Source organism: Lissotriton helveticus, chromosome 12 (assembly GCF_964261635.1).
Source record: "Lissotriton helveticus chromosome 12, aLisHel1.1, whole genome shotgun sequence".
Classification (NCBI taxonomy): Eukaryota; Metazoa; Chordata; class Amphibia; order Caudata; family Salamandridae; genus Lissotriton; species Lissotriton helveticus.
Genome location: NC_136073.1, coordinates 80,744,583 through 80,771,622, shown reverse-complemented (window position 1 = coordinate 80,771,622; position 27,040 = coordinate 80,744,583). Strand labels below are relative to the sequence as shown.

Here is a 27,040-nt window from a genome sequence, read left to right as displayed (position 1 = left end):
AACGCAGGTTTTATTGCTTTAAACGTTCTTTTACGGGGTACTGTCTTTCTGTAGTATGGTAAGGCTGTCTCCGCCTCTTCTGAGAGTCTTTGTAGGCGTTTCTCCCGCTCTGCTCTTCGCACGTCCCGGTGGGTTCTGGGACTGGGGGTCCTGGAGCTCTCCTCCACGATGTCGAGCCGTCCGCCGTGCAGGGGAGAAAAAAGAACAGCGTTTCAGCTGACTGTTTGAATCCGAATCACGGGTAAGGGAGTGAGGGTTCACACGTGCACAACTCCTTCTATGGACTACGGTAGTGGTAGGTGAGGGAGGGGTAGTGCATTAGGGTGTGAGTGCCAAACTACTTTCGTGGTCTAATCCACTTAAAGCCCACCCAGCCTGGAAGCCGTGAACGTACCTCCGGTAGCCACACTTCCCTCGATGAAGTGTGGCTGGGCGAAGCGCCTTCCTGGTGGCCTCCTGGCTTGTCGGTTTCTCCCTTCCGCTGTCGACTCTCAGTGCTTTTTTCACTTTCCTCGTCTGGGACCGCCTCCTCGCTTCTTCGCCGTTCTCCCGCTCTTGCCTCTGCCTCTGGCCTACGATGTTCCTTCGTTTCCCGGCTCCACTCCGCTCCTCTGTCTCCCTCGCTCCTCAGCTCTCGCCTCTCCTCCGTACTCCTCTCGCCTTCGTCCTCTCCTCGCCAACCGTCCGTCTCTCCTTCTTCACCTCCGGGTGTGTAACACACCTGTGCGGAGTCATGGGCGGCTTTTACCTGCACATAGGGGGCGTGTTCAGCGACGTATTCCCTGTCCAGCTCCGCCCAATTAAAGTAGCAGGACTCTCCAGCCTCCTCGGGGTCCGGACCGTCTGTGTCCTCCGCGTTCCTCCAGGCGCCGGCATGCTGTTCAAAGAGAGGGGAGACAGGTAAGCCAGGCCTCCCCGGACCCACCCCGTCACACCCCTCCCCCCTTAGATTCTCCCGATCGGGGAGAGGAAACCAGGATAGAAAGTCCGCATTGGCATTGTCTTTCCCCTTACGGTGCAGTACTTGGAAGGAAAAAGGTTGCAACGATAGGAACCACCTCATGACTCTCGGGTTGTTGGAGGCGTTGCGGCTCATCCATTGGAGCGGGGCGTGATCTGTGTACAGTTTGAATGTGTGACCCTCCAGGTAATACCTCAGCTTGTCTACTGCCCATTTTATCGCCAGACACTCTTTCTCGATGGTGGGGTACCTCACCTCCCTGGGGAACAGTTTCCTGCTGATTAAGAGGATGGGGTGCTCGAGTCCTTCCTCTGTTATTTGTGACAGGACAGCCCCGATCCCAAAATCGGAGGCGTCCGTGTGCAGAACGAAGGGTCTGGTGAAATCAGGGGATATGAGAACTGGGTGTGAGGTGATTGTCTTTTTGAGGGTAAAAAATGCTTTTCTCATCTCCGGGGTGGGATTCCGGAAGTCCGACTTCGGGGTTTTCTTCAGGGTGTCTGTGAGGGGGGCTGCAATGTTCGAAAAGGCGGGTATGAATCTCCGGTAGTATCCCACCAACCCCAGGAAGGCCCTCATCTCGCGGAGGTTGGTGGGAAAGGGGGTGTCTGCGATGGCCCGCACTTTTTCGTTTTGGGGTTCGATGAGCCCCCGTCCCAACACGTAGCCCAGGTATTTCACCTTCTGGAATCCGATCCTCGATTTCTTTGCGTTGATGTGGAGCCCGGCTTTGGTTAACTGCAGCAGGACGGTTTCTAGGTGTCGGAGGTGTGTTTCCCAGTCCGGGCTGAAGATGATGATGTCATCCAAGTAAGCTGAACTGTATGCCTGGTGTTCTCGTAGTACCTCATTCATTAACCGCTGGAATGTTGCGGGCGCTCCATGTAACCCGAACGGGAGGACAGTAAACTCATATAAACCGTCCGGGGTTGAGAACGCTGTTTTCTTGCGGTCTTCTTCCCATAGTGGCACCTGCCAGTATCCCTTGGTGAGATCTAGGGTGCTGATGTATCTGGCCTCGCCCAACTTTTCGATTAATTCGTCTATCCTTGGGATTGGGTAGGCGTCAAAAGAAGACACAGCATTCAGGGCCCGGAAGTCCATGCAGAACCTGCTACTCCCATCCGGTTTGGGTACCATCACGATCGGGGATGCCCACTCACTTCTCGAGGGGCGGATGACTCCCAGGCGGAGCATTTCCTTCACCTCTTTGCTTATGGCTTCTCTTTTGGCGGCCGGTATTCTATAAGGACGCTGCTTGACAATGGTCCCCCTTGGTGTGTCGATTCTGTGTTCGGCCAGGTTCGTGGATCCCGGGAGGTCGGAAAAAATGGTCTCCCGACGCGTAAGAACACTTTGTAGCCCTTCTCGCTGCTCAGGGAATAGCTCTTCATTGATAACAAGATGTTGTACGGTGTTTTCCTTCTTGGTGTCTTTAGCGGGGTGAGAATAGGCTATGACGGGAGGGGCTCCCAGCCATTTCTTCAGGACGTTGATATGGAAAACCTGGCTTCTCCTCCCCGATAGCCGTAGCCGGTAGGTTGTGTTGCCAATGCTTTCGATGACCTGATAAGGTCCCTGCCACTCCGTTTGGAACCTCTTCGTGGTGGAGGGTAACAACACTAGTGCCCAATCGTTTGCTTCCAGCTTTCTCCATTTCTTTCCTTTGTCGTAGTGGTGTTTTTGTTTGGTTTGACTCTTCTCCAGTTGTGAATAAGCCAGCTCCCGTATTTTCCCTATTTGGTTTTTCAGGGTTTGGCTATACTCAAGGAGCGTTTTCGTGTCTCTTGTAGGCTCAGCCTCCCAATACTCCTTTGTCATGTCTAACAGACTCCGTGGCTGTCTTCCGTACAGCATTTCAAAGGAAGAACATCCTAGGCTGCTCTGGGTTTGGCCTCTAATGACATAGAGAGCAAGAGGAAGTAGCCGGTCCCAGTCCTTGAGGTTTGCTGTCAGCATTTTCTTTAGGATGGTCTTGAGGGTCCCGTTATATCGCTCCACAAGACCGTCCGTCTGTGGGTGATATATTGATGTCTTGATCTGATGCATGTTCAACAGGTGGCACACCTCTTTCATGACTCGTGACATGAAGGGGGTGTCTTGGTCGGTAAGCACCTCCTTCGGGAAACCGACTCGGGAAAATAGTTCCAGGAACTTCTCGGCTATATTTTTGGAGGTGGGGGACTTCAGGGGAAAGGCCTCGGGATATCTGGTGGCGTAGTCCACAATGACCAGGGCGTATTGGTTTCCCCTAGTCGTTTTTGGGAGCGGGCCGATGAGATCCATTGCCACCCTCTCGAAGGGGGTCTCGATGATCGGTAGGGGCTGCTGGGGGTCTGTGTACGTTTTTGCGCTGAAATATGTCACAGACCTGGCAGTGGGTCTTGATGTCTTGGTAGACTCCTGGCCAGTAGAAATTCCTCAGGATGTTCTGGGTGGTTTTCTCGCTCCCGATGTGTCCTGCTAGGAGATGGGTGTGGGCGTAGAACAGAATCTGATCCCTAAAACATACCGGGACCAGAAGTTGTTTTGGGTCGTTTTCCTTCGCCTGTCTGTATAACAGGTCCTCCTGTATCAAAAACCGAGGGTATCGGGGGCTCGGGTTGTCCTGCTCTGCATGGGCCTGTTCCCAGGCATTGAACAACGTTGAGTCGTTGGCTTGCGCAAATTGGAAGCTCCGGTCGCCCTCCCACGGGTCAGGGGCTATGAGCACTGATTTTGGGCCCACCCTCCCTCTGTTCAGCTTCTCAGCAAACAGGTCTAGGAAGTGGGGGTTATCAGTCCCCAGTAGGAGCTCCTCTGGAAGGTTGTCCATTATCCCCACCTTTACAACCACCTGCCGCCCCCCCTCCATCTCTATAGGGACGCTGGTGACCTGGTAGCTCTTTACGTCTCCATGCACGCACTTGATATGTACCAGGGAGTCGGGCATTACCTGGGAGTCACACACAAACCTACCCTGTATCACTGATTGTTTGCACCCAGAGTCCAACAGGGCTTTTACCATCTTGCCATTTACTAGGACACTCACGTGATAAGCGCCTCCAAGCTCCGCTGAAAACAGAACAGCACGAGGTAAGTAGCCAACCTCCATGGGTTCTTCTTGTATTCTCTTCTTTGGGCAAAACCGGGCTATGTGGCCCCATGTGCCGCAATCGAAACATTGAGGGCCTCTCGCAGGAGACGCATCTGGGTTCAGAGGTCTGGGTGCAGGAAGCCCGGGAGGAGGTCGGGGTTTCCGGTCTACTCGAACCGGTGGTCTTGTGGGTTTTTCGGGTTCCGTCGGGTGTAGCCTGGGTTGGGCCTGTGAATAGGTGGAGGCCATCTCCATCGCTTGAGCTGTGGTCAGGTTGGAGTGCTGTCGTAACCAGCGCTGGGTCCCAAACGGCAGAGCCTCCAGATATTGCTCTAGGTAGATCTTGTCCATTATGGCCTCCTTTGTACTCAGGGCTGGGGTCAACCACTTGTCAGCCGCCGCTTTCAGCCGGAAAAACAGTGTTTTAGGGTTTTCGCCCGGGGTTCCTCTCTCCTTGCGGAAGCGGGCGCGATAGGCTTCCGCATCCAGCCCTAAGTGATCAAGGATGATAGTCTTTATCTGCCCGTACGGGGTCTGTCCATTTCCGTTGGCCACTTAATATGCGGCCTGGGCTTCTCCTGTCAATAGCGGGGCCAGAAAGAACGGCCACTTCTCCAATGGCCACCCACACGCCAGGGTAACTCTTTCAAAGTTTATCAGGAAGGCATCCGGATCGTCCCCAGCCACATATTTTTGTAATGAGATGCCGGATGGGGTGGGGGTGTGTTGTCTTACTACTTCTCTCACTGGGTTACCGGCGGGATCGGTCCTTAGCGGTTGCAGTTCCTCAATCGTCTTTACCACACTTTCTCTGAGTGCAACCCTGTCGGCCTGGGCGGTGACTAACTGCTGTTCCACGGCCCAGCCCAACTGCTCCTGTCCTTTCACTAGACGTTGTAGCAGCTCTTCCATCTTTGGATCCCAGATGGCTATCGGTGTGCCCGCATTCTCCACCACTTGTGGCGCCTCGGGGTCGCTATGTACGGCTAGCGGGGCAGGGGTCGGGACTACAGTCCCTTCAAACAGACTGACAGAGACCGGTAGTCGGAGTAACGCAGGTTTTATTGCTTTAAACGTTCTTTACGGGGTACTGTCTTTCTGTAGTATGTTAAGGCTGTCTCCGCCTCTTCTGAGAGTCTTTGTAGGCGTTTCTCCCGCTCTGCTCTTCGCACGTCCCGGTGGGTTCTGGGACTGGGGGTCCTGGAGCTCTCCTCCACGATGTCGAGCCGTCCGCCGTGCAGGGGAGAAAAAAGAACAGCGTTTCAGCTGACTGTTTGAATCCGAATCACGGGTAAGGGAGTGAGGGTTCACACGTGCACAACTCCTTCTATGGACTACGGTAGTGGTAGGTGAGGGAGGGGTAGTGCATTAGGGTGTGAGTGCCAAACTACTTTCGTGGTCTAATCCACTTAAAGCCCACCCAGCCTGGAAGCCGTGAACGTACCTCCGGTAGCCACACTTCCCTCGATGAAGTGTGGCTGGGCGAAGCGCCTTCCTGGTGGCCTCCTGGCTTGTCGGTTTCTCCCTTCCGCTGTCGACTCTCCGTGCTTTTTTCACTCTCCTCGTCTGGGACCGCCTCCTCGCTTCTTCGCCGTTCTCCCGCTCTTGCCTCTGCCTCTGGCCTCCGATGTTCCTTCGTTTCCCGGCTCCACTCCGCTCCTCTGTCTCCCTCGCTCCTCAGCTCTCGGCTCTCCTCCGTACTCCTCTCGCCTTCGTCCTCTCCTCGGCAACCGTCCGTCTCTCCTTCTTCACCTCCGGGTGTGTAACACACCTGTGCGGAGTCATGGGCGGCTTTTACCTGCACATAGGGGGTGTGTTCAGCGACGTATTCCCTGTCCAGCTCCGCCCAATTAAAGTAGCAGGACTCTCCAGCCTCCTCGGGGTCCGGACCGTCTGTGTCCTCCGCGTTCCTCCAGGTGCCGGCATGCTGTTCAAAGAGAGGGGAGACAGGTAAGCCAGGCCTCCCCGGACCCACCCCGTCACAGTTGATCATTAGCTATATGATTAACTATATGGGTTATTGATTGGTTGCCCAAGTATTTGTATGGGAGACTGAGAGTGTGTATGGGTGGCTGGGAGGTGTATGACTCTGTGCATAGATGTGTGAGCAGTTGATTCACTAGATGTATGGGTTCAAAAGTGCATGTGGAAACAGCTGTATGGGCGGTTGACTCTGTGCATGAGTGTATTGGTGAGTGAATGGATATCTCAGTGCTACATGTCAAAGTAAGTACATATGTAAAACACAGTACATGTGAGAGTTGACATATATAAATAACTGTGCATAAGAGCCAGTGAATGTGTGAGTGGCTGTATGGATCATTGTGAACTTGTATCAGGGATTGTATAAGAGAGTAAATATGTGTTAGTATATGTTTGAATAAGTAAGGTGTGTATAACTGTATAGTTGAGGAAATGGAGGTGTGATTGATTCTTTGCATGACTGACTAGGTGTGTGAGTAACTCCATGGATGAGTGACAGTCTGTGAGTGTCTGTTTACACTGAGTGTATCTAAGGTTATATTAGAGTCTGAAGAGGTTCATCGTATTATCACATGAATGATGTCATCAGTGATGTGATCAGTAATGTCAAATGAGATGTCATCAGTGATGTCATCAGTGATGTCATTTGAGATGTCATCAGTGATGTCATCAGTGATGTCATTTGAGATGTCATCAGTGATGTCACTGACCATGTCATGAATGATGTAATATGTGACATGATCAGCAGTGGATTGCGGGTGCGCGATATATAGTTAGTGCAACTAACTATATATGCGAATTTCAATGGTTTTGTGTGAGTAAAATAAGGTTTTGTAAATGCTAATTCCTAACTATATATGGTCTATAACCTATGGTTTTTTCAGTGAATTTTATATATATATATAACGCTGGATATTGTCAAGCACTCACCTGCAATCAGAGGTATGTGTCTAAATCTATTGTTTTTTTGCTTACCATGTCATTCCAGTTTGGACCAAGCCATATGCAGACCAGTCTTGAACCTGCTCCCCATCGAAACTGTCCAGCATGAACTGCCAGGCCTGGTCCTTCCTGGACCAGAAACATGCATTCTAGGGCTGGTTTTGGGGGATCACCCCCTCATCAGCCAGATTAGCCCGAATTCAGTGGCATAGCAAGCATGGGACCCATGTCTTGGGATGCCTGTCCCACTCATTGAACAGTGATGACATTTGAGATGTCATCAATGATGTCATCAGTGATGTCACTGACCTAGTCATGAGTGATGTAATATATGAGGTCATAATCAGTGCATTGTGGGGGCATAAGTAATATTTAGCTCAGGTAACTATAATTGCTGAATTTCTATGGCTTTGTACAAGTGAAATTTAAGTGTAACTATATCGTCCATGTAGCCCATGTTTTTTTCAGTGTTAGAAATGGATTGGCAAGGGTTTGCACCTTTGTCCAAATAGGGACCATTCTTCCTAGTCAGGATAAGGGAGTTACTCTCCTAAAATAACCCCCACATTTGCACATAACCAGCAGTAATACAGTGTAAGCACTACGAAAGGACACCACACCACACCATTTTAGAAAAATATCCAATATTTTTATATACTTAAGACATGAACCAAAATGATAAAAATCCACAGTAAAGCACTTAAAATTCTTTAGTTATCAAAACAACCTTGAAAAAGAGTTCCTTGAAGTGATAGCTCCGTCCGGGGCTATCACAGCACTTTGAGCAAACAAATCAAAACAGTTCTGGCTGACCGCAGCGTCGTGGGCCAGCTATGGTGTCGGGAAGACCCGCAAAGAGTACCTTTTAGAAATGCAGGGCATCAGCGACCTCTTGTTGAGTTTCTGAAAGCACAGCGTCTGCAGGCGTCAGTTCCGGAGGTTGGTGTAGGAGCTGTCGGGCCCTCGAAGTCACATGCATTGCAGATCCAACTCCTTTTTGTGGAAGTCAGGAGCGCTGGCGTCGGCATGGGTTGTGTGTTTTACAGTACGAAGTGCAGCAGTGCCGCATGCGGTGCCCTCAGGTTGCGGTGCGAGCAGCGGCTCAGTTGCAGCGTCAGATTGTGTCATCAGTGAGACCAGGGTCGAGGTGCGAAGTGGATGCAATGATTGTCATGGTGCTGGCAGGTCGCTGTGCAAGCAGCGGCGTCAAATTGGAATCGATGGCACTGGCGTCAGTAGGCCAAGGCTGCGGTACAGGATGAGGACGGTGCATGGTGTAACTTTACGAGTATTGCCCTCAAACCACGGTGCAAGCAGCATCAATTTTGGGGTAGAGCGGCATCATCGGGGCTACCAAGGCGTTGTCATGAAGCAAGGCGGTGCAGAATGCGCTGCCCACAGGTCATGGTGCGAGCAGTGGCTCGGTGACGGCGTCAGCAGGTGTCGTTGGTGAGACCAGGGTCGCAGTCCAGCGATGCCCTCTGCGGTGCCGTCAGGACACGGAGTCGGCAGTAGCGTCGTTGACATCGTCAGGTTGCTTTTTCTTCTGTTGCAGCACACACAGTTCCCAGTGCTGAGGGCAGAAGAGCTTGAAGTCTTTGTTGTTCCCGAGACTTCTTGAATAGGTGGCAAGCTCTATCTCAAGCCCTTGGAGAAACTTACAAAAGCAGATTGCAGAAAGTTCAGCCCAGTCCTTTCAAAGCCCAAGATAGAAGCAGCAACTGCAGGTGAACACAGCAAAGCACACAGCAAAGTGGTAGTTCCGACTCACAGCTTCTCCAGCTCTTCTTCACAGTCATCTTGATCCAAAGGAGTTCTAAAGTTCAGGGGCTTAGGCCCCTATATTTATACCACAAAATCATTGTTCTCTGAAGGTAGAGAGTGTCTGTACGCAGCCCAAACCAGTTCTGTCCTCCCTGGTGCAGCATCCTGGCAGGAGGTGGAGAGTGCATTGTTGAAAGCAGACTTGAAAGGAAGGAACCTGAAAGGAAACTCCTCCACCTACTCTTTATTCTATGACGGCTCACGCAAGTGAAAGGAAATCTCCTCCGTCTACTCTCTATTCAATGCAGGGCCCATTCAGCCCGGCCCTGACCCATCAGACTGTTGGAGCCAAGGCCCTCTCCAGCCCCCTGTCACTCACAAACCAGACATGGAATACACATACCTAGCAGAGGCATACTGGATGGTTAGGCAAGAAAATACCTACTTTCTGAAAGTGGTATTTTCAAACACAGTATGTAAAAATCACCCTCCTTAAAATATGCTTTTTAACATTCTGCGTTCAGGCATACTAAACTTGTTTTTCTACTTTGTTCCCTAGGTCAGTTAGGATTATAAGATGTTATACTCAAATTGCCCCATTCTGATTTATGGACTATGGGAACAAGTCACCTTGCAAAGTGAAAAACAAAATTGTCTATAATTAACGATCAGGACATGCCACACACACAAGGGCATGTCCTGATAGTGGCTATTTTATTGTTCAACCATCCTGTGTGCCTCTGCCTGTTTGTGGATTGACTGACTGGCTTTGGAGTGACACGGGCTGGGGAGGTGCAGTGGCTTCAGGAGTCTGGATGAGTCAGCACTAGGCTGAATACGCTAATGGTTTTGGAGTGCTGGGAGCAGTAGCACCTGTACCTGAATAGGGCTGTGCCTGACTTCTACAATGCTGGCTCCGCCCCCCTGTGGTGTGTCTGGAACCAAAGTTCACACTAACAATCGGTGTTGTTGTGCACTTGCAGAGTGCCCCCAGAACTGGTTTGAACTGGGCTCAGAACCCCTTGCACAAAGAGAGCAAACACATTTGGGGGTATAATTATTAGACCTAAAACCCCTGAACTTTAGATAATTCCCTTTACCAAGGAGAAGTGCCGGAGAGACTGAGGAGAAATACTGCCCTTGCTGTGTGTCTGGGGTTGGCCTGCAGTTGTTGTTTCTGCCAAGGAAAGGAGAAGGACATTGCTGTGTGCTGTGTCCCCTGCTTGAAGGAGATCTCAAAGGGCCTGAAGTGAGCTGGCCTCCTGTTCGGAAGTCTCAGGGACACAAAGACTTCACCCCAGCTCCCCTGAACTCTGCTGCTGTGAGTTCTAGCCTGCCAAGAGGTGCTTGTGCCAGTTGTAGGCCTCTGGAGGTTGCTGCTGCTGTCTGGGAGCTGGAAGAAAGAAGAATTGTGAAGAACTGCTAAGATCGACGCATCGAGGGATTGCTGTCTACTACCACAGGGACCCGAAAGCATACATGACATCCCTGCTTAACATGCGTGACTCATTTTATTTTACTTATTTTAGACTTGGTGTGCCTTTTACTGAGCGGGGGAGGATGCATCCCAGATGTTCATGCTTCATACCTGTGCGGCATGCTTTCCTGATGCATCACCTGCGAACTGGAACTGTCACGAAGAATTGACACATCACTCCTGATACAGACCAGATTCAACCAACTCATCCTCTGCATGTACCAGAACTGTCATATTGCCTCCCCAAGGTCTCAGGAGTGTTGCATCTCTTTGTTTTACCACTCTGCAGCTGTTTGGCTTTCGGAACTTTGAAGCATCTACAGGTACGTTGGTGAAAAGTCACTCATCCATAGTTTTCTATGTTACTAGTTCTTGTAACCTTTTGAAAGCTATATTTGTAACTGTGTATGTTGGATTGTTGTTGTTTTGGTCTTGTTTAGTTTAGATAAAGATGCTTTATTTTTCCAAACTGGTGTGTTTTCCTGTTGTGGTGTTTTCACTGTGTTATTGTGAGTGTTGGTACAAATACTTTACTCATTGCCTTTGGGATACGCCTGCCTACGCCAAGCTATCAAGGGGGTGAGAAGGGGTTATCTAAAATGTGAATCCCCCTTACCGTGATTAGAAGCAAGGGTCCCGATTTGGACAAAGGTACCTACCTCTGCCAACTAGAGACACCCATTTCTAACATGAGCATCCAGGGCATCACCAAGCCTCTAATTCACCACCTGTGGAGGAGTAAAACACATCTCTGCGTTCATATATGAGGAGATACACGGTGTGCTTGATGTCTTTCTGTAGAATGTGATTCGAGATACTGTCGCCTACACCCAGCATACAAAGATGAAGACCGTCACATGCAGTCTCTATGGAGCTGGTGGCTTAATAGTCTGTGTTACAGGTTTTTATCTTGCCTGTGTTTACATGGTCACCACATAATGTCCAGATAGTATGCAGTTAGTGTACAGACTGGAACCCAAATTCAGCACTGAGAAAACTATTCAAACCAACCCCACACTGGGAGAATGATTGGGTCATTGCAGCCATCCTGTTTGAATGCAGCCTCCTAGTTTGCAGCATAAATAGAAAATGCCAATTCAACTGATTGCCAGTACTTGGGTTTCTCTCTGGGAGTTTTGTGTTATTATTTGCAGACATATAACACAATGAACAGCAACTAACAGCTGTATAACAGACAATGAACAAGACGATTTATTGCTGTTGTCAATGCTTGTCAGTAGGAAATGAGTAGTAACTATTTTGTTGCGAATAATTAGAATTGAAAACGTATCAATTCTGAAAATATTACACTATGAATGAATCATTACTAAGGTTTGTGGAAGAGTAATTAGTACTCATAGTGTCTCTATCGGTAATGTTCATCCCTTCACACCACTTTCCAATTCTGTCCCTCACTGTTATCCCGTCTCATCCTTTACCAGCATCTTTCTGAAATCTTCACTTTCATATATATATCACGTCAACTTATTCCTCCTCGTTATTGTCCTTTCAGGTGGGCAGACAAAATCTCGATTTTTTAATATCGACCTACCATAATATTGATGTTTTAATATCGAAGGGACAGAATATAGAAGGAAAGTAATATCGATTTTTTTAATATCAAAGGGACAGAATTTTGGAGGTAAGTAATATCTATTTTGTTAATATCGATGTAAGTAATATCGATATTAATAATATGGATTTCTCTATAATTTTTATGTATATTATTATGTATTTAATATGTATTATTTTTTTTAAATGTAATTTAAGTAAATGTTGTATTTTAGTACCGTAGCGGGTTGTGGGTTTATAGGGGAATAGGTTGGGAAGTAATTTAATTATACTAAATTATTTTTTATTTTTTAGGAATTATAAATTAATTTTAATTAATTGGTAATTAGTTTTTATTAATTGGTAAATTTTTTTAATTAATTGATTAATTGATAATTATGTTCTGTTGTGGGTTGTGGGTTTATAGGGGAATAGGGTGGGAAGTAATATAAATGTAATTAAGTAATATTTTATTTTTATTAATCGTTATATTATTGTTAATTAATTATTAATTGGTAATTCATTTTTATTAATTGCTAATTAATATTAATTAATTAGATTAATTGATAATTATGTTAAGTGTATTATTGTATTATTGGTGTTTGTTGTGCGTTTATAGTGTGCAAAGTGATTGATATGTAATTAAGTAGGTATTACATTTATAGTTGGGTAGTGATAGTTAATTTATTGTATATTAATTGGTAATTAATTGTTTAATAACTATATATTGGTATTTTTAAATACTTTAGATTAATTTAATAAATATTTTTTTAATATTTTAAAATATTAGTTTATTTATAAGTATGTTATTTTTACCTTCTATGCTATCCAACACTTTCCCTACTGTTGCACTCTCTGGAGTTGGAAAAGTAATTTTTACCCCTACTCTATCCAACACTTTCCCTACTGTTGCACTAACTGGAGTTGGAATAGTAATTTTTACCCCTAGGCTATCCAACACTTTCCCTACTGTTGCACTCTCTGGAGTGAGAATAGTAATTTTTACCCCTACGCTATCCAACACTTTCCCTACTGCTGCACTCTCTGGAGTGGGAATAGTAATTTTCACCCCTTCGCCATCCAACACTTTCCCTACTGTTGCACTCTCTGGAGTGAGAATAGTAATTTTCACTCCTACGCTATCCAACATTTTCCTTACTGTTGTTTTTTGGGGAGTTGGAATAGTATTTTATTCCCTCTGTTACTTAATATTTTTTGTTTTGTTTTAGTTAATGTAGTATATAATTAATGTAAAAAGTATTAAAAATATATATATATATTTTAATTTGTTTTGAATTTGTAATATATATTTTTAATTATTTATATGTTATTACAATAAATATTACAACTGATTATTAAGTATACATGTTATATAGTATATGTATATGTTTAATTTTTTTAATTACAGTATGTATATTACTTATTAATTATAAATAATATAATATATTTTGTACTATGTTTATTATATTTTTAAGTATTTTTTAATTAATTTTACATTTTTTTAATTAAAAAACGATATTTTTGACATCGATATTTTTGTACTTACCTTTTTGTAGATAGGATGTCGATATTGTTGACATCGATATTATTGCTCCGATATTTTTGTAGGTCGATATTTTGCCCTTCTATATTTTGTCATAGATCCGTCATTTCACTCTCTCCTTCCGTACTTCCTAGCATTACCCACCCACACTCTCTCCTCACCTGTACACACCATTTTCATTTTCTTTGTCCCATCAATATTCGCCACCTGTGTAACATTTTCACACACTTTAATGCAAAATGTTAATTACAATTAACACATATATGATCATCGCTCTGCTGTCTCTGCAGTGAGGCCAAGGACTGGATGAAAATGCAGTCTGACCACTTTTATCACCCACTGCCACAGTGAGAAACTATCACTGCTTTCCAACTCAACTCCAAGGCTCCCACTTGTGCCTTGTCTTCATCACTGGCCCACAACATCAACTTACACAGACAATTAGAGGTGACTCGGTTTACAATGTGCACTACACAAGAGTCACATGTTACTTGGGGGAAACAACTACAGAAAGAAAGAATCAAAAAGTACAATGTAAACAGAGACTCAGACTGCATTGTTGAAATCAATTACCATAAAGGTTTAAAGTCATTGCTGAGAACTTGATCTGAGCTCCACTGGCTAACTAAGGGGCTCATTATGATCGCGGACGGACTTGAGTACGTCCGCGACCATAGAGTAGGAGGGAACCTCCGCATGGCCGGCGGAGTTCCCTCCTGTCCGATTAGGATGTGACCGCCACCCTGGCGGTCACATCCTCTATTTTTAACATTGCGGCGGGTGCGGCTTCAAGCTGCACCCGCCGCAATGTTAAAAATGCATACATTGCATTTGTATGCAGAAAGCGGCAGGCACCGTGCGGTGCCTGCCGATTACTGCATACAAATGCAGGGGGGTACCATAGGTACCCCCCATGTGCACCACCCACCCCCCCTTCACCCAGGGGGCCTGCAACGGGCCCCCGCAGTGAAGTTACACATGCTTTTCCACAGCGGAAAAGCCGCCGTGGAAAAGCATCTCTTTTACGCCATCCTAATATGGCTGGCGGTGTCTGATAGACACCGCCAGCCATGTTACAGCTTTTCCGCCACGGTTGTAAGTCAACCGCGGCGGAAATGCGGCGGACTGAAACCAGGACCCACCAGCCATCCTAATGTGGCGGTGGGTCTTTGGTGGGTCCGCAGAGGATTTTCCGCATCCTCCGGGCCGGCGGTGGCTTCCGCCGGCCCGGAGGATGCGGAAAATCCTCCATCATAATGAGCCCCTAAGTCTGTACTGCTGTTTGGGAACCCCGGGCAAGCTTCCACTGTATGGTTGCTCTTGTCAGTCAGAAAGTTTCACCTGACCTGGAGAGAGGACTGAGCAGAGCTCAGAGTGCCTCAAACTTGCCGGGGTCTCAATGGGAACTTGATAGGATGCTGGTGCCAGGTGAAACGTGCACCTCAAAACTGACCCCCTCAGCTATCTGGCTGTCTGAATCCTCTACACTGCTCAGAGGACCAGCTATATGTTGCTCGTAATCTACTGTGATGTCTCTGGGGTTACACAGCACTATCCTGTCTGGACAAGATAGGCTATGCTCAAGACATCCTGCAATGCACTTCTCGACAGAGCACTGAGGGCCACAATGCAACAAAGAGATACATTGTAAAATCTGGGCCCACTGCTAGTTTCCAGGATAATCACAGTCTTTTCTGGACTTTTCTCAGACTGCCTAGGTCACATGAAAATAAGTGATCAATAAAACTAGTTCAGACTTTCAACATACTACAGTGAGAGCAAAGCACCACAATCAATGAAGAGAAGTAACTAATTATACATGCCAGTGCATTTTAGTGCAGTGATACAAGATATGCACCAAAGTACATTAGACAAGCCCTCAATGGTTCCACTAGGCAGGGGTGCTACGGCATTTGTGTGCTTACTCTAGAACTCAAAATGTGCAGAGTTTGTCTCTGTCTGCTTCATGCTGCATAGAATTAGTGTTTCTGCTTCAGAACCTAGAGGGTGGAACAAGCACAAATAGAATATATTTCTTGTATCTCTCTGCTCTATGTCTTCCAGGATTAGAACTTTGAGCCACCTGGACCTCAAAATGTGTTTTTTTAACACTATCATATCTTGAACCATGGTTTTCATTTTCCATTGAGGCACTGTTTATTGCTATGACATTACCTCACTTCTTAATGAATCAGGTTAAATGATGTGCAATAATGTCAATGTCTTACCTGTGGATATCTGTATAGACCCAGTATACGTGCAAGACTAATTGAGTGTGTGGATCCGGAATCACCAATGATAACTGCTGGTGGCAAACTCCTCTGGCACCGAAAGTTTGGAATCGGATCCTCGTGTCCTGATAGAATCCATAGAGTCCCTTTCAGTGATCGCTGGAGCATTGTACAAGTGTCATAGATCTGGAATCCCAGGGTAAAGTTGGGCAAAAGGTTTGGGTTGTTGTTAATTTCTTCAATGGCAAACAACATAGCCTGCACCATCTGGTAATTCTGGAGTCCAAACCTGGAATATGCAGAGTTTACTAGCACGTTATGTATTCAGCAGTTATGAAATGCCAAAATACTAAAGAAATGGACATTGTTGAAATCATTTCTAGCTCCAATTCCGTAGCCATCATGTCTATAATATCAATATATATTATAGAGCAAAGTAAGCTGCTAAGGATGATAACTGTTTCTTCTGCGTCAACATTTTTACAGTTGTGTACATGCTCCGCTATTGGGTATCTTATATCGTTTTTTTAATCGCTCTTAAGTGTTCGCCCATGCGCTCCATCGGCATGCGTATTGTGCTACCCACATAGATTTTTCCACATTTACATTCAATGATATAGATTACATATTTAGTGCTGCATGTTATATTTGTCATAATCTCATACATTTTCCCATCATTGATTTGAAATCTTTTTATTTTGTCCTTAGCACACCTGCACATTCCACAATGTCCACATTTAAAGAAACCCCTCGATTGTTGGTCTAACCAAGTGGCAGGTTGTGCTGGCTGAGGATAACTTGGACTTGACAGTGAACCCAGTGTTCTTCCTTTTCGATATGTAATTTGAGGCCGTACCCCCACATACTTATCCAAGGTTTTGTCCAATCGTAACACATTCCAATGTTTGCTCATACTGTTCAATAGAACGTTCCCCACTGGAGTATAATCTGTGATCAACCTAATTGGTTGCTTTACCTCCAAGCTCTTTTTGGTAGGTTTTATGGTTATTATGTGCTTGGTCCTCAAGCCCCTTTCCTTTGCCTTGAGTACATCTTTCCTACAGTACCCCCTACGGATAAATCATTCTCCATGTCATCAACACAATCTTTAAATTGCTGCTCTTCACTACAGTTTTGCCTTGCCCTTAGCATTTCACCAAATGGAATAGCCTTCACCTGGTGACGTGGGTGGGCGCTTCGAGCATGCAAGATTGCATTGCATGATGTTGGTTTCTGAAACGTTCTACTCTGGATGCACCCATCTTTTACATACAATTCCACATCCAAAAATGTTATCTCTGTCGTGCTGTGGTTAGTGGTGAACCTGATATTCATGTCATTGCTATTCAGGTAATCAAAAAACTCTTTCAAAGCCACCTCGGTTCCTGTCCAAATCATGATGCAGTTGTCTATGAATCTTTCCCAATAGAGGATATATTCATTCCATCGGCTTCCTTCTGGACCCCAGATAAATTTCTCCTCCAGCCATCTCATAAATATGTTGGGTAAGGCTGGTGAAAATCTAGAGCCCATGGCTACACCTTATTTTTGTTTAAACCAATCCCCTTTGAATAAAAAGAAATTGTTTGATAGAATTAGCTCTGCCAAAGCTAATGTCATACATGTGTGCTCCCAATGGCTCGCTGGTCTTTTGGATAAAAAGTAGTCAAGCGCCTTTAGTCCTAATTCATTTCTGATACTCGTGTATAACGAGACCACATCGAGAGTTACTAATGTAATCCCTGATTCCCATTGTATATCACTCAAGGTGTTCAAGATGTGACGGCAGATTAGTCATAATTGGCTGCAAAAAAAACATCCACAAATTGTGACATACGTTCGGTTGGTCCCCCAATGCCCAACACAATCGGCCTCCCTGGTGGAAAGGGGAGGTCTTTCACCACAGTAGGTCAAGATGGCGGACTGATGCCGCCAGTGCAGAGAGCGGCTGCTGAGGGGTTCGGCTGTGCTGACTACGGCTGGCAGCTGGTAGTGTTGCTAAACGGCCGGGATTCAATCTAAATACCACTACTGACAAACAGTGTAAGAGCTGAGGGGGTATCGCTGAAGCGAAGTGGCGGATTACCTGCTTCACGGCACAGCATCGGAAAACCATCGGAAGAACGCGGAGGTGGAGCGGGGCTGAGCAGAGTGTAGCAGAGCGGAGCGGAGCCAGGTTGGAGCTGGATGCTGCGGCTGAGGTCTCTCGAGTTCCGGGTGAGAGAGTTGCTCCGGTCTATCAGACTACCGCACCTCACCCCTGTGGCCTCTAGGGGCTGGATGGCATTTGGTCGGTTTAACCTGTCGGCTTACTGGAGGTTGGCTCAGGCTTGCCAGGTTCTTCAACGGTAGCAGTGGATCCGCCCGTAATGGCGCCAAAATCTCAGACGAGGAATGCATGATCTACAAAACAGACGGGGGTAAATCCTGTTGATAAGAAAATGGCATCTACGATAGCGGTGACAGGGGCTATCACAGAGAGACCGGCAGCGCAAATTCCAGACGGCGGAAAGAAAATGGGCAAGCAGGAGAAACCCGGACTTAATGCCAGTAAGCCTCTTCTTCGTTTACCCCTTTGCGTTAAAACTAACTTGGTGCCTAATCTGGTGCCTGATAAAAACATATTAAATCTTACTGTTAATGATCTACAATGCTATCGGAGGCTTCCGGCTCCCCGGGGTTACAGGGTAACATTCTTGCTAATCAAACAAACAGGGAGAATAATGTTACAACCACTGCCTCTTATGATATGATGGGACTGAATACAATCTCCCTTAAAGGCTGTTCTCCCAGTATTGATACTCAGATTCAATTAGAAGTTCAACTAGAAACTGAGACTGATAATAATGCTAATCCTAATAATAGTATCACGCTACCTTTATCGACTTCATCTGCACCTGCGTCTGTACTGATAGAGACGACAGAAGGTGTATGCGATAACGAACTGATCAAAGGAGAAGTAACGGAGGTTGGACAACTATCAGGTGAAGGAGGGGAGAATACTGGGGAAACAGAAGCGGCAGGGGAGATTGATCTGTTTGAACACTTGGAGGGATCTCATACGGACGAGAACTATAGCGATTTTCCTGACCCAGGTAATAGTACACCTTCGTGCCTAACTAAAGATAAAATCAACAGTGTAAGGAAAGGAAGAGGCAAAGTGAAGAACAAAGTAAAAAAGATGGTAAATAAACCAAAGCCTACGACGGCAAAAGTGATAGCAGAGAATAGCCCCATAACGAAATGGGTACAGGCTAAAGGTGGTGTTAAGTCTATGGCCCTAAGGCTCTCAGGGAACAGCCCTACCGAGACGGGCATTATACCAAGGGAAACAAACAGCCTTGGTGATAAGACAACCCCTGTAGTGGTTTTGGCAGATGGATTGGACACCGCGACTGCTACAATGAAAGAAACAGAAGATGTTTCTTTTCTCCCCTCTACTCCACAGATAGAAGCAACAGGGATAGCTCCCATACCAACTTCAGTATCTATATTATCCGGGTCAGCCCCAGCCGCAGTAGTAATAAAAGACACTGGCTCTACCTTAACAGGGGCAGGTAATATCAACAGTATACCCTCCCTACCCTCCTCTCAAGATGTCACACCTACTGATTGGAACTTGCATGGGGAAGTTTCCTCGTCATTTCAGATGATTCTGCAGCTGCTCAGTGAGCAAAAACAAGAAGCTCAATCTCACTACCAACAGATGCGGGAAGATAGTAGTAAGACTCAATCATCGCTTCAGGAGATGTCATGTAAATTAGGGCCTATGTCTCAGGAGATGGAAGAGCTACAACAGAGGTGTTGGACAGGCCCCATGAAGGGCTCGCTCCCTCCCCGCATGACAGGGCCCTGGTACCGGCCTTCCAGGTACTACCCGCAGAAGCAACCCCCAACCCGTCCCCCATGGGAAGTCTGCTCCTGGGAATCCCTGTGTCCCTGGCCTGGGCCACCGTCAGCACCCTTGCCCGGGCCAGCCGCCATCTTAGACACTGCGCCACGAGGCCGCGTGGCCTCAGCTCGACCCCAACCCCGGGCCTGGCCAGGTCCCGACATCCCGGCACCACCCTCCACCCAGGAGGTGGACGGACCACTTGGCAGGTCAATGGGAGTAAGAGGTGTCGATGGCTCTCTCCCGCCAGGTGCCGATCACCCCCAGCCTCCCCGGGCGCTGGCTCCACCCCCCTGCTGGGTGTCTGGACTCCCTCATCCCGGACCTCCCGACCTCCAAGAGCGAGGGTCCGGACATCAAAGAGTGCCAGACCTATAACTGAGGCAGCCCCAGAACAGGAAGGCAGTTGTATCCTGGAGTCGAGAGACACCGCGACAAACTCATCCTTGACGGACTGCTGGCGCTGCCGCAGCCCTGCCTTGTGAACTATTGTCCTGCCTGCTGGCGCTGCCGCGGCCTTCTGCAACCTTCATCCTCGTGGGACCTGCTGGCGCTGCCGCGGCCCGTTGTCACCTTCATCCTCGTGGGACCTGCTGGCGCTGCCGCGGCCCGTTGCAACCTTCATCCTCGTGGGACCTGCTGGCGCTGCCGCGGCCCGTTGTCACCTTCTTCCTCGTTGGGACCTGCTGGCGCTGCCGCGGCCCGTTGCCACCTACGACCTCTTCGGGACCTGCTGGCGCTGCCGCGGTCTGACCCGTCCGAACACCGAGCTCGAGGATTGTGAGCTATCACCGTTCCACCGCCGTACCTACGGGTACCAAGACTGTCCCGCTACCCCCTTCCCTAATAGAGACTAGAATTGAGAGGATCATCGTGTCCTGATCTCATTGTATCGTACTACCTTACTTCAAGAGCTGCCTATAAAAGGTGTTAATCTGATCTTCGTGTGGTGTCCATCTGTGGGGGGGGAAGTTACTTGTCTGTACGATCGCTGGGGACGGCCCTCACCGGAGGCCTCTCCCCTTGTGCTCGGCCGACCCTCCAGGTCCCCGTCTAACATTGGTGGCCAGCGGCGCGATCCGAACCAACGCGTACCGTACAGATAGTAACTCACCCTACGACTAAACCACAATGACGACCAAAGAGAGCGGATCGGCAGAGAAGTTCCAGATGGAAAAGCTGGAGGAATACAGCCACCGAGAGCTAAAACAATTTTGCATGGACTTAGGCATTGCTACCACCGGGCTAAGCACAAAAGAAGACTTCAAAAACGCCCTAGAGGCCTGGACAGAGACGAATACCGCCACACCCCGGGACCTCGAAGCCCCGGAAGTCAACACCACCCTGACGGAAGAACGGAGAACAGGTCCCTCCCGAGAAGAGATCCAGGAGCGGGAAAAAAATAGACTACACGAGCTGGACTTGGCACGGCTCAAATTAGACGGAGAATTGAAGCTGGCGGAACAGAAAATAAACTTAGAACACTTACGGCTCAGAGAAGAGCGAGAGGAAAAACAGAGACAGAGGGATCTCGAAGAAAAAAGACTGGCATACGAACACGAGTGCAAACTAGCAGAGATAGAAATACGTAAACTGAACACAAACCTAGGGGTGCCCGAGCCACCGCGCTCCCCGGGTACTACCGAACAGAAGGTCCACATCCCCAAGGATGTGGTCCGAGAATACCACCGGAACGACGACATACAGCAGTGGTTCAAGGCCTACGAGATCGCCATGACGGCCCACCGGATCGCTCGAAGTGACTGGGGAGCTGGGCTATGGGGAAGATTCGTCAATGAGGGCCGTGATGCCCTGCTGCAGCTTCCGGACCATCAAATGACGTCCTATGACCACATGAAGGCCGCCCTCCTCAGCCGATATGGGCTTACGCCCGAAATGTACCGCCAGAGGTTCCGCAACTGCACCCGGATCCCAGGTACAACTTGGTTGGAGTACGTAAACTATTTCAGCCGAGCCTTCGAGGGGTGGATCAAGGGTAACAACGTAACCACCTACGAACAACTCTTCAATCTCATTGTGTGGGAGCACCTCTCCAACAACTGTTTCGTCGAGCTCAGGCAGCACCTCCTCGACAGTAAATTTACTGAACCACGGCAGCTCGCCACCGAGGCGGACCGGTGGGAGAGCACCCGAGTGGCCCGGAGTGGGCCGAATGAGCAGAACAGATCCAACCAAGGTCATCATCGTCCCCGAGGAGGAGGAGGAGGACCGGGCCGGGGCAGAGACGCTGTCCCGGTCACTCCCGCTAACACCACCCCGCCCCCAGCCGGCCGGGGAAACCCCCCGATGCGCTCGGGGTTCCGAGCCAACGTTACGTGTCACCGATGCCAGCGAGTCGGCCACTACGCCAGTGACCCGACCTGCCCAAAGAACCAGACCCCCGGGCCCCGCCAGGTGGCGGCCGCCGTCCTAGGAGAAGAACAAGTCTCCGAAGACACTGAAGCATACGAGTCGGAGCAGTTCGAGTGGGAACCTGCCGCCATGACCCTGGCCTGCCTAGGGGGAAGAGACATGGTCCCGCGGACTCCCCTGCCAGCCAACACTCGGAAGTACAGCCAATGGGTGAGCATAAATGGGCGCAAGGCCGAAGCCCTGCGTGACACCGGGGCCAGTGTGACGGCAGTCCGTTGTCACCTGGTGACCCCAGAACAAATCCTGCCAAACGTTCTTTGCCCGTCCGATAGGCAGACAATTCGGAGAGCCTGTGTCGGATGGCCTGCGTCCCCTTCGAATGGGGAGGAGTGTCCGGCATGCTAAAAGTAACTTTCCGCGACGATGCCCCCGTGGACTGCCTCCTGGGGAACGATCTCGAGAGCTCCCCGTGGGCAGCTGTTGAAAGAAGAGAGCATCTGGGGATGTTGGGTCTCCCGGACTGGGCGTGTGTGACCACCCGGTCCATGGCCACCCGCACCATCCCTAGACCGGAAGAACCCGAATGGTCAGCACCTCCTCCCCCGATCGCTCCCGAAGACGACTCCATCCATACCGTCCACCCGCAACCAACCCCAGAGGGGTCCGCACAGCCCCCCGAACTTCCCGACCTGGCTCAGTGGCGTCAAGAAGGGGGGCCCACCCAAGAACAATTCCGGCAGGAGCAAAAGACCTGTCCCTCCCTCGAGGGACTGCGACAGCAAGCGCTCGCCCAGGGCCAAGGAGACACCACCGGGGCCCACTGGGTTTATTGGGACAATGATCTCTTGTACAGCGAGCAGAGAATCGCAGAGCTGTGGGCCGGTCGAGTGCTGGTGGTGCCCCTCCACTTCAGAGACTTCCTGTTGAACTTGGCCCATGATGTCCCCCTGGCTGGGCACCTGGGGCAAGACAAAACCTACCACCGCCTGGTGACTCACTTTTTTTGGCCCAAAATGAGAAATGACGTCTCCAACCACTGCCGGTCCTGCCCGACCTGCCAGGCCAGCGGGAAGAGCAGCCGCAAACTCAAGGCACCCCTACAACCATTCCCCGTGGTGACCACCCCGTTCGAAAGGGTGGGAATAGACATTGTGGGGCCCCTGGACCCCTGAACAGCACAAGGGCATCGCTTCATCCTGGTCCTGGTGGACCACGCCACCCGCTATCCTGAAGCGGTCCCCCTTCGTACTATAACAGCCCCAGTAGTGGGTCGAGCCTTAATGGGGATCTTTTCTCGAGTGGGCTTCCCCCGGGAAGTCGTCAGTGACAGGGGCACGAACTTTATTTCAAAGTATATGAAATCCCTCTGGCAGCAGTGCGGGGTCACTTACCGATTCACAACCCCCTATCACCCGCAAGGAAACGGACTGGTCGAGCGGTTCAACCGCACTCTCAAGGGGATGATCATGGGGCTAGAAGAACCCCTACGCCGCCAGTGGGACGTGCTACTACCGTGCCACCTCTTCGCCTACCGAGAAGTCCCCCAGAAGTCCCTCGGCTTCAGCCCCTTCGAACTCCTGTACGGACACCCCGTTCGCGGGCCTCTCAGCCTAGTGAAGGAGGAATGGGAAATGGCCCCCCTAAAATCCCCTCCAGACGTCTACAAGTACCTCCTGACCCTCCGCAATCAGACCCGGAAATTCAGGGAGATCGCCAAAGCCAATCTGGAGGCCAGTCAAGAGGACATGAAGAAGTGGTACGATCAACATGCCTCCTCCATCGAGTTTGAACCGGGTCAGCAGGTATGGGTGATGTCCCCCATCGAACCGTGTGCCTTGCAGGACAAATGGACAGGGCCCTTCAAGGTGATCGAGCGCAAGAGTCCCGTCACCTATCTCATCGACCTGGAGTCCCCCCGGAACCCCCTCCGGGTTCTCCACGCCAACAGACTCAAACCCCACTTCGTGCGCTCAGAGCTCAGCCTGCTGATGGCTACCGACAGTGGCGCAGAAGGAGACTCCGAGCCCCTTCCTGACCTACTGAGGACCCGCGAAAGAGATGGTTCGGTGGACGGGGTCCGACTCTCCGAGGCCCTGACCCCAGAGCAGCGTCAAGATTGTCGGGCCCTCCTACTGCCGTTCGCAAACCTGTTCTCCCTCGCACCCGGAGTCACCTCCTGGTGCCTGCACGACGTGGACACTGGGGACAGTCCTCCTGTCCGACACCGGGCGTACCGAGTACCGGATCGGGTACGTACATGCATCCAAGAAGAAGTCTCCAAGATGCTCGCCCTCGGGGTCATCGAACCTTCGGACAGTCCCTGGGCCAGCCCGGTCGTCCTGTGCCCCAAGGCCGCGGCCCCGGGCACCACACCTGAGCTCCGATTCTGCATCGACTATCGGGGTCTGAACGCGGTCACCCGAACCGACGCTCACCCTATCCCCCGAGCAGATGAACTAGTCGACCGCATGGGGGCAGCCCGCTACCTAAGCATCTTCGACCTGACAGCGGGCTACTGGCAGATCGGCCTCACCCCCAGGGCCCAAGAACGTTCCGCTTTCTCCACCCCGGATGGGCACTACCATTTCAGAGTGATGCCATTCGGCATGAAGAACGCTCCAGCCACCTTTCAAAGACTGGTGAACCAGGTATTGGCGGGCCTCGAGGAATTCAGCGCCGCCTACCTGGACGACATCGCGGTATACAGCCGCCACTGGACAGACCACCTCCACCACCTCCGAGAGGTCCTGCAGGCCCTCCAACAGGCCGGCCTCACCATAAAGGCCAGCAAGTGCCAAATCGGGCAGGGGTCCGTGACCTACCTCGGACACCAAGTAGGGAGCGGTCTGGTGGCCCCCCTCCAACTCAAGGTAGCTGCCATTCAGTCCTGGCAACCCCCCGAAACACAGACCGAGGTCCAAGCCTTCCTGGGGCTCACCGGATACTACCGGCGGTTCGTGAAGGACTATGGCAGCATTGTGGGGCCCCTCACGGAACTCATGTCTAAGAACCACCCACAAAGAGTCAACTGGACTCCCGACTGTCAAGCGGCCTTCGAGAAGCTGAAGGCCGCCATGTGCACCGCTCCTGTGCTCCAGGCCCCCGACTACAGCCGCGAGTTCATCGTTCAGACCGATGCCTCCGACCATGGTATTGGGGCCGTCCTCTCCCAACTGAACCCCGAAGGAGTTGACCAACCAGTGGCCTTCATCAGCAGACGCCTACTGCCCCGAAAACAGCGCTGGAGCACCATTGAGCGAGAGGCCTTCGCAGTAGTATGGGCCCTCAAGAAGCTCCGGCCTTACCTCTTCGGAACCCACTTCTGGGTACAAACAGATCATCGGCCCCTGCAATGGCTCATGCAAATGCGGGGGGAGAACCCCAAACTATTGCGATGGTCCATCTCCCTGCAGGGGATGGACTTCACTGTAGAGCATCGCCCTGGTCAAGACCACGCCAACGCGGACGGCCTGTCCCGCTTTTTCCGCCTCGACGAGGAAAGTCCCCAAGAGGATGGGTGACTCTCCCCGCCTTCAGCTGGGGGGGACGCATGTTGGACAGGCCCCATGAAGGGCTCGCTCCCTCCCCGCATGACAGGGCCCTGGTACCGGCCTTCCAGGTACTACCCGCAGAAGCAACCCCCAACCCGTCCCCCATGGGAAGTCTGCTCCTGGGAATCCCTGTGTCCCTGGCCTGGGCCACCGTCAGCACCCTTGCCCGGGCCAGCCGCCATCTTAGACACTGCGCCACGAGGCCGCGTGGCCTCAGCTCGACCCCAACCCCGGGCCTGGCCAGGTCCCGACATCCCGGCACCACCCTCCACCCAGGAGGTGGACGGACCACTTGGCAGGTCAATGGGAGTAAGAGGTGTCGATGGCTCTCTCCCGCCAGGTGCCGATCACCCCCAGCCTCCCCGGGCGCTGGCTCCACCCCCCTGCTGGGTGTCTGGACTCCCTCATCCCGGACCTCCCGACCTCCAAGAGCGAGGGTCCGGACATCAAAGAGTGCCAGACCTATAACTGAGGCAGCCCCAGAACAGGAAGGCAGTTGTATCCTGGAGTCGAGAGACACCGCGACAAACTCATCCTTGACGGACTGCTGGCGCTGCCGCAGCCCTGCCTTGTGAACTATTGTCCTGCCTGCTGGCGCTGCCGCGGCCTTCTGCAACCTTCATCCTCGTGGGACCTGCTGGCGCTGCCGCGGCCCGTTGTCACCTTCATCCTCGTGGGACCTGCTGGCGCTGCCGCGGCCCGTTGCAACCTTCATCCTCGTGGGACCTGCTGGCGCTGCCGCGGCCCGTTGTCACCTTCTTCCTCGTTGGGACCTGCTGGCGCTGCCGCGGCCCGTTGCCACCTACGACCTCTTCGGGACCTGCTGGCGCTGCCGCGGTCTGACCCGTCCGAACACCGAGCTCGAGGATTGTGAGCTATCACCGTTCCACCGCCGTACCTACGGGTACCAAGACTGTCCCGCTACCCCCTTCCCTAATAGAGACTAGAATTGAGAGGATCATCGTGTCCTGATCTCATTGTATCGTACTACCTTACTTCAAGAGCTGCCTATAAAAGGTGTTAATCTGATCTTCGTGTGGTGTCCATCTGTGGGGGGGGAAGTTACTTGTCTGTACGATCGCTGGGGACGGCCCTCACCGGAGGCCTCTCCCCTTGTGCTCGGCCGACCCTCCAGGTCCCCGTCTAACAAGAGGGTTGTTTTAACGGAAGAAAAGTCAACCTATTCTGAGACAGTAGTGAATAAACACGAGGCCCAGATGGACATTGAACTATATTTTGCCTATCTTATGAATAATGATGAATTATGGAATTATTCTATATACAGGTTGATCATGATTGGATTCTGGTCGTTTGCTAGCTGAACTTGCAGTTAAATTTGAAAAATCTTTATTTTTCTTTTTTTTTTATGTACAAGACACTGCAAGATAGGATACGTAGCTATGAGTTTGTAGTAATGCATGGCCGGTTCCTCGGGGCCGCGACTCTGCGTTTGCTGCCACTTCAACGGCAGCTGGGTTAATTGGGGGACCTGTAGGTAGGAGCAGAACGGGGAGGGGGTGGGTCAGTGCTCTGCAAGGTAGGGAGTGGGGGGGTGGCATGGTTCAGGGGAAAAAATGCATCACAGGGGCAAGTAATTTAATAATACTACGGTGTAGCAAGGCTGATTTGTTTCGGTGTATTGAAATCAAGGATATGAAAATGTATTATATCAAATGTATCAATTAAAGTGTTTGGT

General features: G+C 50.2%; 1 protein-coding gene across 1 annotated transcript in view; it reads left to right on the top strand.

Moving 5' to 3' along the window:
• The first annotated feature begins 18,178 nt into the window (after positions 1–18,178).
• Positions 18,179–27,040, top strand: part of LOC144797867 (vomeronasal type-2 receptor 26-like) — a 124,357-nt gene continuing 115,495 nt past the window's right edge. The window contains exon 1 of the mRNA XM_078668669.1: positions 18,179–19,029. Coding sequence (XP_078524795.1) covers positions 18,179–19,029 — 851 coding nt within the window. The remainder of the gene's footprint in view (positions 19,030–27,040) is intronic.